The sequence below is a fragment of the Sander vitreus genome, chromosome 11 (assembly GCF_031162955.1).
Source record: "Sander vitreus isolate 19-12246 chromosome 11, sanVit1, whole genome shotgun sequence".
Taxonomy (NCBI): Eukaryota; Metazoa; Chordata; class Actinopteri; order Perciformes; family Percidae; genus Sander; species Sander vitreus.
Genome location: NC_135865.1, coordinates 5,317,655 through 5,329,903, shown reverse-complemented (window position 1 = coordinate 5,329,903; position 12,249 = coordinate 5,317,655). Strand labels below are relative to the sequence as shown.

At 41.0% G+C, this 12,249-nt stretch overlaps 1 protein-coding gene across 1 annotated transcript in view; it reads right to left on the bottom strand.

Moving 5' to 3' along the window:
- Window positions 1-252: 252 nt before the first annotated feature.
- LOC144526036 (uncharacterized) overlaps window positions 253-12,249 on the bottom strand; it is a 58,847-nt gene continuing 46,850 nt past the window's right edge. The window contains exons 40-54 of the mRNA XM_078263180.1: window positions 11,948-12,001; window positions 11,692-11,745; window positions 10,807-10,968; window positions 9,944-10,051; window positions 8,465-8,572; window positions 8,319-8,372; window positions 8,131-8,238; window positions 7,532-7,585; window positions 7,323-7,430; window positions 5,705-5,758; window positions 5,399-5,506; window positions 4,537-4,846; window positions 3,325-3,506; window positions 2,850-3,092; window positions 253-1,506 (exon numbers count right to left, since the gene is read on the bottom strand). Of these exons, the coding sequence (XP_078119306.1) occupies window positions 1,360-1,506; window positions 2,850-3,092; window positions 3,325-3,506; window positions 4,537-4,846; window positions 5,399-5,506; window positions 5,705-5,758; window positions 7,323-7,430; window positions 7,532-7,585; window positions 8,131-8,238; window positions 8,319-8,372; window positions 8,465-8,572; window positions 9,944-10,051; window positions 10,807-10,968; window positions 11,692-11,745; window positions 11,948-12,001 (1,854 nt within the window). The 3' untranslated portion in view covers window positions 253-1,359. The remainder of the gene's footprint in view (window positions 1,507-2,849; window positions 3,093-3,324; window positions 3,507-4,536; window positions 4,847-5,398; window positions 5,507-5,704; window positions 5,759-7,322; window positions 7,431-7,531; window positions 7,586-8,130; window positions 8,239-8,318; window positions 8,373-8,464; window positions 8,573-9,943; window positions 10,052-10,806; window positions 10,969-11,691; window positions 11,746-11,947; window positions 12,002-12,249) is intronic.

The following is a 12,249-nucleotide window of genomic DNA, read 5'->3' as shown; positions in this document are numbered from 1 at the left end:
CTCCTCCTCTCTGCCTCTGGGGTGTTCAGGCAGTCAAGCCTCACAAAAGTTACAAATCTATAATAAATATACTCAAATATGAACCAAATGGTCACAATGAAATTACTTGAGGACACATTCATGAAAATTTAAAACAAACATCTTACATTAGAAACAATTGAACATTATGGTTTGTTTTTTAAACTACAAAGTATGTCTAAAATTGATTTTGTGTTCCTAACTATACCTGAATCAATAGGACAAGAGCTTGGGGGGGATTAACAAGCAGTTTGTTTAATTTGTTGCATAGTAAAAAAAAAATACAAAGCAAACAGGCACTCACAGCTAGCTCATTCTATAAAACTGATTATAAGAAGGATTTCAAGAGCATATAAGTCCAGGGTACTGAAAAGGGGGAACTGACATGCATACAAATAGAGTATTCTCTGCTACCTTTTACTGTATGATATTGAAATTGAAGGAAGTAAGAAAAATGTAACAAATCACCACACACCACTCACACGACACCTCATTCGTCTCTCCGTCGTTGACAGAAAGATCTTTATTGGTATCCCCACACCCTGCCCTGTACCGCGCAGCCGGGAGGAGTGCACAAGGATCACACTACTTACAAAACAGCACCTGTGAAAAAAGATTTACATGTAGCGTCATCGTTTCTCAGTTTCGGTGACGAGGTAGCTAACACTGAGAAATTGACAGTCTTAATGTGTCTTTAATGTTCTATGTGGTCGGTACAGAGTTTAAAATAACTGGATACAGACATTGGTTCATCAAAACTGTCTTGAAAAAATACCTGCGCCGATGAACGCATCACCGGCTGTATTTGTATCCTCAATAGCACCACAATGTTGTTGTATATGCAAACATTTCACACAAAAAACGAATAGACAAATCTGTAAAAAATAGAAGTGAAGGGACATTGGACATAGCTTCAGTGGGATTTCTCAAAGCCTATGAACAGCAGGTAGGCTATAACCACCATTTTAAAGCTTTCATATTCATTCATCTTTGGCAATGTTGCATAAATCTTTGGCAATGTTTTGTTAAAAAATGAAATTTAAGGGTAGTATCTTTGGACGAAACTTCACCATAGTGAGCCTCGAAATGCATTACATTTGGGGTCAAACATACACAAGAAGACAGAGGAATGATTCTGATTTTTACCAATTTTAAGTAAATTCCAAACATTCATTCTAAATTACAAATCTTCGATGTCTTGAACTGGGTTGAAAGGCACAATAAATATCTTGCCACAGGGCCAGAATAGTCCTCAGTACTCGTATGTACAATGTGGCTGATCGTGTCAGCTGTCAGTTCAATAGTCTCAGGATTCTCCTCGACGCATCCCTGCTGACGATTTTACAAGAAGCACACGGACCCGATGTCGATGCCGAACTCTTGATCGGGGCCGCCAATGTCCACAGGGGCCATATCCACAATAGGAAGTCTTGCAGTTTTCTGTGTCCTGTACTCAAACACTGTCTTTCCCCAGTTGCCATTTGGTTGCTGAAAAAAGATTGACAAATATAAGTTCAGTTACTAATGTAATTGTTCCCTACAATGAAGAGCAATGCATCTCAATGCAATGGTAAACATTGTTTAATGACTTTTTCTGTGCTCAGGGGCACGGACTTCAGACATTAGTTTTCTTTGCATAGTGACACTCAGCATCTGTTTTCTTTTTTTCTTATTGTCAACAAATCCCATGAAAAGACACAAACCAACAATTAATTGATTGGCTGTGTATCCAAAGCCTGATATATCTTATTCCTCCGTGCCATAGAGCGCCATTGTTGAGCCACACTGTTGCACTGGGTGACATGTTCCTTTATTACGATCAATGCTACACAATAATTTTATTTTGACTCAATGCGATATACACAAACCTGCTGCCAAAACTGCTCACTATAGCACACAAAATGTGCTTTATTCTTTGGCTGTAAATAACCCCTGCACCCAATGTTGCCAAGTCTTCTCCAATGAAAGTAGCTAGCATTAGCTCCAAAAGTCGCTAGATGACGTCATACGCCCATGTGCATATTTGTGACTTCATCACGTATCATTTGCATAACGCTTAGTGGCTGTGTCAGCTGACTGGCGGCTGCACAGCTCAAGAGAAGAGGGAGAGAGAAACCCTGTGCTGTTGGCAAAAGAGCCCTGAACTGTGATTACTCTGAGCAGCATGCATGGAAATGAATTACAATATAATATATCTCACTTGTCCCCTGATGTTTTGAAGTCACCAAATTACCTACACTACCTAGACATGCATTTAGTCCTGCCTAGAGCGTCATTATTAGATCTTTTATTTTTTGCCACTAGAGGGCAGCACAACAAACTGTAAACACCAATAACATAGTATCACCTTTATAAGTTGTTATGGCAAACGGTTGCCTATTTAAACATTCAGCAGAAACATTCATTTGGAATTGTGATTATGTTTAACGTAAGTGCAATATTCTCTCTTCTTGTAGCTCTGTTTTTGGTCTTCTCCAACTCCTGAGGGAAATATGTGGCTCTTTAGCTGCTAAATGCTCCACTATGTTCACTAGCTAACTCGCTAACTTTGTCTGTCTGCCGTTTGGTGCTGGGTAGGTAGTGTACAGTCAGTTCATCAGTTCTTTTTGGATAAAAACAGCCAGCTGCTCAGGCTGGAACGATGCTAATGAGAGCCTTAAAACCATAACAATGAGCTGAAAGATGCTAAATGGTGACAGACTATTTGTTGTTTTCGTCATTTCATATGATTTGTTGAGAACAAAAAAAACATAGAATAAGGCCAGTCTTACAGTTAATAACGAATGAAAATGTGAAAAGAGCATAGCTACTGTTGAAATGTGAGAACTTACTGAGCAGGAGTCCTCCACCACTGTGTATCTGAAGCGGTTGTTTCCCTCTGCTTTGAGCTCCAGATCGTTGGAACCTTTGAGGACTACAGCTTTCTTATAGTTGCCCGCCTTCTCGTCCTTATAGCCCACAGAGTTCTTGCAGTGGTATGTGATGGTCTGAGATGCCTCCTTGGAGAGCAGGCGGATGAAAGTCATCTGAACGGAGACGGAGTTTCCCGGCTGATCTTTGTTGCCATAAGTGAACTAGAGAAACAAAGAAAGCAACTTTCAGTAAGCCAAGACACACTACTAATAATACAAAATATGGTTGTTCTGCCCCCTTTTTCTAAGTCTGTAGCTCTTAATGTTTCAATTACAAGAACATATTCTTCACAAGATTCTTCTTCCATAAAGTCTTAGGGCACTTCACTGTGCCTTTGCTCCCCCTCTTTTTTCCCTATCATCTTTTTCCCATCGTCAAAATGTTACTGCTCACATGTGTTCCACGGTTGATGTCAGCTCCGAACCAGACAGGTTTGTTCCTGGAAGAGCTCCACCACACTTTACGAGGTATGCTGGATGGGTTAGCCGTGATGCAGGTCTCTCCGGTGTCCATGTTGCAGTGCACTTGGATGGCGTCCTCCACACTGCCTTGGTTTGGATCCACCCAGTACTCGCCTACACAACAGAATGATCAGGATTTATGGACGTGTAACTTTTGACCGCATCCCTGATTTATTTGACATGATTCCGATCCATATATCATCGACACAAGGTTGGGCGCTAACTTTGTTCTACAGCAGACACGCTGACAAGGCTACCTGCAGATGTTTCCACAGACTTTTTTTTGTCAATTGTAGTTTTTGGTGGCCTCATGAATGCAGGCATCAGCTGACCCTTGTTATGTCATGTTCATGTGCACACATCAGCACACGTGTTGTGTGATTAATCGGCCGACCGATTAATTGGCCTATCGTCTATCAATACAAAGGACTGTCTTTCAGCTCTGTTTTGTACATTTAGTATATGTAGAAGACAGCTTTCCCGTCCAATATTCTCTCAGCAGTGTAACATCTTCCCAAACACTCCTCCACCTTCTTTGGTGATAGGGGTGGGAATCACCAAAGACCCCACAATAGGATATTATCACGAAACTTATGTCACGATACGATATTATTGCAATTTTCAACATATTGCGATATTGTGCCATATATTGCAATTTATTTCTTTTTTTCCAAATTTCCAATTTTGTGCCCAAAGGAAAATGTTGTCAACATTTGTTTTATTATTTAAGAAGACAAATGTCTCTCAACTGCACCATCTAGTGGACCGAAAAAACTATTGATTTTATTATTCTGGTATCAAAAAGTTACATTCTCATGTGCAATTTATATAATAAAAGATCGATAATGGGGCGCCCTGGTAGCTCACCTGGTTGAGCATGCGCCCTATGTACTAAGGCTCAGTCCTTACTGCAGCGGCCCAGGGTTCGATTCCAACACATGGCCCTTTATTGCAAGTCATTCCCCCTCTCTCTCCCCCAATTCCTGTCTACAGCTGTCCTATCAATTAAAGGCAAAAAAGCCCCAACATATAAAAAAAACTGTGTATCATTATGCTATTGCCACAGAAAATATTGCGATACCATGCTGTATCGATGAATCAATCCTCCCCCCCCCGTCCCATACACCCTGTCACTACCACTCACCACTCTTCTTGTCGGGGTAGCATCTCTTGAGGTCGTCACAGGTCCTGGCAGGATGTTTCCTGCTGCCGTCGGGGCTCTTCATGCTGTTGATCTGGCTGCTGAGGGCCTTCAGGGTGGCGTGGATGCTCGGGTCCACGGCCACTATGTTGGACGCGTTGCTGTTGGGCAGAGCCTCATCCTCGCTGAACTCCGGAGGAGGAGGGGGGCCCGAGTCGTAATCTTGAGGGCCGCCAAAGAGGTCATCCATAGCAGCCGTGGGAGGTCCTGGGGGACCAGGGGGGCCTGCGGGGCCAGGCTCTCCTGGAGGGCCCTGTGGAGATAGGAATAGCGGGGGTATTTTTTTATGTCTATGTGTAGCTTGTATGTGTTTATCTACTGGTCAGAACTAAAGATGTTCCAATACCAGTATCTGAAAAGCCTCCGATACTGCCTAAAATGCTGGTAGCGGTATCGGCAAGTACTGGAGTTTATGAATTGATCCGATACCACGTCATTTATTTCGGAATAAAATCTACTTTAAAGTAGTTTTATTTAATAATTATTTAATAATATCTATATATGTATTTTTTAACACACTGGTATCGGTTCGGTACTCGGTATCGGCCGATACGCAAGTTCAGGTATTGGAAAGGAAAAAATGTTATCGGAACATCTCTAGTCAGAACTCTGTAGAGGCACTTCTAGCGTTCCCTTGTTCCCTACTCACCGGACATCTGTTGGAAAGCTGTTCATCATCATATTGACGGTCTGATCTTTCCTAACATCTGGCTGTGCTACTGGCTGTTTCTTTCAACTCCCTTCGCTGCAATCTTTTTATTAGTTCACTTCACATACAGTTCAACTCTGTGAAACGTGAAAATACCTCCGGTCCGATTTCTCCGCTGATTCCTCGGGTTCCAGGAGGCCCCATCGGTCCTGGCTGGCCAATGTATCCTTCCTTTCCAGAAGGCCCGATAGGTCCAGGAGGCCCCTGAGTCATATTCATATTAAACATCGTTAGTCTTTAGCCTTCAAATCAGGAGTTGGATTCCAAAATGATTGCTAAAATAAAACTATTATGTAACATGTATTGTGTTTGTTCCTTGACAAACTCATTATATCACTACAAAAGAAATTCAGGAAAGCATGTTTTCCTCTAGAAACAAATGAAAGTGTAGCCTTTATTTACCCTGGGTCCGCTTGGTCCAACGATTCCTGGAGCTCCCTGCTCACCTGTTGTACCCTAAAAGGTAAATATGAAAATATCTCTTTATACATGTAATTTACACATTCAATTTGTTTACGTTTTCCCAGAATACACAGGTGCACCTGTGCTTGATGGCTACGACCGGTTGGATGATCCTCAAGCCGGAAACCTTACATGTTATAGTAACTGCACCATACAGTAGGAGACTATTTCTCAAAACATCATCATCTGATTTATGCTTATGTTTTATATTCTATATCATACACAACATAGTTTTTTTTCTCCATTTAAATGGATTTTAGAAACAAAAGGTTCAGTTTGAAAGTAGGTGTTCCAGTTTGCAAGAGAGAAAATGCTTGCTCCAAAAACTCTGCAGCTAATCGACCACATTACAACCAGTTCTGTCAATCAGCCTCTGCACCAATCAGGATTTAGCAATACCTAGATAGAATAGATTAGCAGAGTTTGAGTGTTAATTAACTTGATAAATAAAAAGTAAGAATGTTTTTTTTTTATAGACTTTGAGTCTTATTCAGTCAGGAATATTTCATGTTAAAGAAAAATACGTTCCGTTAGAAGGATTTTAATGCTTTAAGTGGTGACGTTTTCTAATTTGACACGTTTTCTAAATACAATTGAATTAAAGAGAATTACTTTAAAATAAGGTTTTGGGGTTTTTTTAAAGTGACAAAATGCTAAAGCAAAACAAAACATAAAAACAGTAATTTACGTCAGACCGTAGATTTTCACCTGCTGTAACATTCTCCATGGTCAGACACCTTGGATCAAAAATGATTGCTGTTTGATAAATCCAACCTTGGCATGACTGCAGGGATGTCCTCAGTCAGAATTACCCAGACCTCAGATTTGGAGTTGTAAACTTTCTATGATTAAATGAAAGGGTGAACATGTTGAAGGTTTTGGAGCCTCTCCTGAACTGCTGCACTACAGTCTGATGTCACCCCACAAGTGAAATCACTTGGTGCCTGTCCTTACGTTTGATGCTCTGCATGACCGTTAAGACTGTGTAATATGAACCAGAAGCCATTCAAAGTTAAGTGAATGCATTTAAACTGATGTCGACTGCCCCAAACATATTGTCATTTTAGAACACAGTTGGCAAAAGTCAATCTGAACAGTGGAGAGGAAGTGTGAGCACAGGGTGGGCACACTAAGATTTCACAGTTGTTCCAAATATGACAATATTTTGAATCGGATACAGGTCATGTAAACAGCATATTGCGTTTGGATATTACTTATAAGTCCTTTTTCTGAATATTGCACTTTTTGTTAAGATATGTGTGATATTCCGGTATTATTTGGGTTTTAGAGGCATTCTTCGGACATGTATACAGCACATTCAGAATATGAGTCTCAATTGGGGTTTTTACCGCAGTTTGTGACAGTTTATGGCCTCTTGCCTGTTTATAGCTCACGGTCAGCTCTGTGCGTTGCTATGGTTGCTGTGCACAAACCAATGCGAAATGCGCAAATATCGGAATAGGGGCAACAACAAAAAACAGAATATTATGTGCATGTAAACATAGTCAGTGGGATGAGTCAGCATAATCAAATTGTATTACTGATTACTTTAACTTACAGGAGGTCCAGGAAGACCCTGCAGACCAGTGAAGCCTCGATGTCCCTTCTGCCCTCTCTCTCCATGATCTCCCAGGTCACCCTTATCTCCTCTTGGTCCTTGGGGTCCCTGAATTAGAGCGATTGAACACAATTGCATGATGGTTTTGAACATTGACGTTGCATCTAATGTATGTAAGTGATCTGTGTAACTACATGTTGAAGACTCACCACTAATCCTCTCTTCCCAGCCGAGCCCGGGGGACCAACGGGTCCTCTGGAGCCCTGCAAATGAGTCCCATCATTAGAAAGCCTCCAGGGAACACAGACAGCACTGAGAACTCTACAACTCCAAACACACCTCTCCTATCACTTTCTTTTCTTTTCTTTTATCTCAAACTTGTGTTCATTCATTCATTCAGTCTTTAACGTGTAGAAGAACAAAATAAAACCAAAATGTCAACCTAGATAAATGATAATTAAGTAACAACAGAAAAGCAAAAAAACAGACATTACAAAGACATTACTTAAACTAAAATAAATACAAATATGAAGTACTTGTATATGTGTGTGTATATATATATGTATATACACACACATACACTTAAATAAATATTACTGTAAATGAAAAATTAAAGAATTAAATACAAGGTTTCTCTATTTTTTTCATTTCTATCACTTAGTATGACGTTTACACACATTTGAATTAGATCTAACCTGAATCTAATCATGTCTAAATCTGTAATTACAATATTGTTTCTTAATGGACTGACAGGCAGAACAGAAATTAGACACAGAGACATAGAGGTGGGGAAAAAAAGTCCACTTACAGCGTCTCCTCTCCGTCCAGCATCACCCGTTGCACCGACGGGACCTGGTGGGCCAGGAAGTCCCTGAGGACCAAGCAAACCTTCTGGACCAGGATCTCCTCGGTCTCCCTGGAAAGGTTACACCCATCAGTCACTCGCAGTATGATACACAACACACGGGTCACATTTTCATTCTCTTTGTCTCTTACTCTTTGTCCCAGGATGCCATCTTTTCCTGGCGGGCCATCACTTCCTGCAGGGCCCTGAGGACCAGACAGGAAACATTAACACAGCTGTAAACATCACACACACACACACACACACACACACACAATTATTTAGAAGTTGTACTCACATCAGGACCAGGATCACCACGAGGTCCGTTAGCACCCGGGACACCGACTGGACCTGGGGGGCCTTTATCTCCAGGTGTTCCTGCGGATCCTTGTTTTCCTGGGGGCCCCTAAAAAAAAAAAACAAGAAGCAGGGAACTCACAACGCAGCACTAAAAGGGCCGTTTCACATGAAAAACGCTAAATTATTCAACCTTTATGAATACTGGAGAAATCACTGAGGGGCAGCCCTCATTTACAGTGACATTGAGACAAATGTCAAAGACAAACACATCACAGAAAAGAAGTGACACCATCAGGAGAAAAATAGAAAGACACTAAAACTTTCTGGATTGGAAAAATTATTTGATAAATAAATTAGGATGATAGGGATGCAAAAAAAGTACCATTATGTATCAAAATACATATCAGCTATAGTGCTCATCAGTGCTCAAACGTTCATTTTCTCCATAAGGATTTTGATTATTAGCCATAATGTGTAAACCATCCGAGGTAGACTGACGACGAGCGACGAGAAAAAACAAAACAAAGGTTTTATGCCCCTGTAGAAGCCCCAAGTCTGTATGAAATCAACCTCGTTTTGAGAAAAGCATGTTTTATTCACGGACTTATGGAGAAGTACTACACTACCCACAATCCCAAGTGTAACAGTGACTGATTGGTCCAACTCGCTGTTACCATGGAAATGTTTAAATAGTACGTTCCATTTGCCTTGGAAGTCGAGGGCTGGGAATGACGTCACACCCGAGTTGAATGCGTTCCGTTTACAAATCGGTAGCTCCAGCCAGGTTAGCCATTGTTAGCAGTACCAGTAGTTAACAGCGCAGGACGCCGTTTCTATGCATACAAGCAGCGTTGCAACATGTCCACAGATAGAAGTTGGACCGGACTGTGTGTACGACTGATTTAGTGAGACACAAATGAGATAGAAGTGCTAGTAACTGTATGTTACTACAGCTTTCACAACTGTTGATCCACAGAGCAGCCACGTTGGATTTTAAACTCGGAGTACTGCGAGGATGTCCGAGTTCCGAGCTCGGAAATCCGAGTTCAGCGGGGCGCGTTTCCCACTATGACCTTGGAAAATCCAACTTCCGAATACAAATGGGATGCACTAACAGTACCTGTGAACAGCTAGTGAACTGCTACCATTGAAGTCTATGACCACATGTACACAGTCTTGTACCTTTGCCTTTTTTTTAAATGTTCTTTTGCGCCGAATCAAATGTTTTATGGTCACGACTCATCTCATAGCTGGTTGGCTTGGTTCATGGCTAAAAACTCTTCATATAAGCATTTTATGAAACGTCAATGGAGATATTGAATGGTGAAAATCACTTCTGGAACCAGAGCCGTTCTAAAAGTGGGTGGTCACTGTTTAAACTGCTCTATTCTCTGTAGAAGCACTGAGAGGAGGAGAAGTGGTGACAGGATGAATAGGATTCATGTTCAAACGAGGACACGATGTGCAGAATACACACCGCAGGTCCTGGAAGGCCTGGCATCCCGCGCTCTCCTCTCTGACCAGGAAGACCCACAATGCCTCTCTGTCCTGTAGTTCCCTCTGGGCCTGGAGGACCATCAGGACCCTAAAGCAGACAAAACAACACAACACAACACAACACACACACATATAATTTAGATATAACACTGAGGGAGTCCAGTTTTAATATTATTGATTAAAAAGATCCCTGTGTTTTCCAGCTTGATGTAATATATAACAACCAGACAACTTTTTTAAAATCAAGTCAACATAACCCATAGTTATGATCGAGTAGTTGCAACAGACACGGTTTTCAATAGCTTTCAATATACTAAATTATAAATTGGCAATTTGTGATTTCGTCAACACTTTTTAGGCACCGACTAAGTTGCCTCTGCCATATCGAGCATGGAAAAATGCCTCTTCATTTGATACCAAAGGAATAAATCTCATGAGCCAATAAGCATGCAGCAGGCTTGTACTAAGATCTAATAATGATGCTGATTGGCTGTGTAACGTTACACATCGTAGAGGCACGCAGGAAAAACCCTGCGTTAAGCATAGAGAAGGGCTCCGTGTGTGTGTCATTGTGTTTTAAGAGGCTCGACAGTGTGCGTCAGATAGGTGTAAAGGTGCTGAAAAAAAACAAGAAAAGATCTTGTACCGTAATGTGTAATTTCTTTCCTTTTTTTTTTATGAATTTAATAAAATCGTTCAGAAACCGGAATTGAAGTTATGGAGTCTGTAGCGGTATTGAAACATGTTGAACGATACCAGGCTCTAGGTTTAGGTATGAATCAATTTGTCTGAAACTGGCAACTAAAATGTAAAATGTCCTGCAACTATCTAACATCAGTTTACCGTGGGTCCGTCTTCTCCAGAGTCCCCTTTGTCTCCTGGGCTTCCGGGTGGCCCTGCTGGTCCTCGCTCTCCTTGTCTCCCAGGGGCTCCATGGTCTCCACGGAGACCAGCAGGACCCTCTTTCCCAGGAGGTCCAAGGGGTCCGGCTTCTCCAATTGGACCCTGGCATGAAGGGAATACTGTTAGATAATGCAACAAGCACTTTCCAACATTTAAAAGACACCAAGGCCTTTACATACTAAAAATATATGTACATAATATACACATCAGTACAATATATATAAACACTACCAAGCAGTCGCATGACACCACAGCAGTGCTAAACGATCATGTATTCTTTTTTTCTTCTTTATTTGTATGACAAAAATGGGTAGGGAAAAAAGAATAGGGATTTTTAAAATCAATTCCTTTCCCCAGAATCAATTTTTTTTTTTGCCACTGATTCACCTAAATATTTTCTGTTTATAGGGTACTGCCAACGGCGACTACATCATATCCGTTTCCAGCAAACAGAGCAAAAGGAAAAAATGCAGAAAATCCATGTTATGTTCTTCTTTACAAATGAAATAAATGTCAGACTGACTGACTGACATGTGATGTGCATTCTTCTTAGAAAACAATTAGCTTTTAGAAATGTCTCATGATGTATTGTCTCTAGAAGATTATTATTCAAATTAGTTTTTGTTAAAGAAGGAAAAGGAAATCACAATACTTAGTACTTCTAGAATCGCAATAAATGAAAACCACAATACAAATCGAATCAGCAACCATTTATCTTTTTAAAAAATCAAATAGGGATAAAAGCATATCATCCCAGCCCTATTGACAGATGTGTCTTCCTGTTACTCTAACTGGGTTTTGATACAAACTCAGGGCAGTACTTACAGTGGGGCCTGGGGGGCCAACTCGTCCTGCAGATCCTGGGAAGCCAGTGGGGCCCTGGAAGCACACAATTATACCAGGTCCTCAGATATACTGCTTCACAAGAATGGAATGCTATGTTTGAAGTTCAGGTATCAGGTATTAAACTGTGCATATGATGAACAATCAGGAGTGACGGCTTCCTTTGTTCGTGAATTTGTGTCTACTCCATGTAATGTCACCTTATCGTTAGACTGCTGTATTTACGAAATGATCTTACCGGTGCACCCTGTGTTCCTCTTCCGCCTTTCAGTCCAGCAACACCAGTTGGCCCCTACAATAGCAAAACACTCAATTACAAACACATTTATCAGATTTAAAAAAGGTGAAAGCTGACCTCTCTGGAACCTGGAAGACATACAGTACAGCCATGAGAAGTTGTTTTGCAGGATTGAATTCAGTAAGACATCCAAATTGGACCAAATGAAAAGTACTGTATATACTGTAGACCAGGTGCTTCTGGGGCTCCAGCCCTGATTGTTTTCCCAAAAGCCTCTAATCTTTTAGGTTGTAAATTCAATT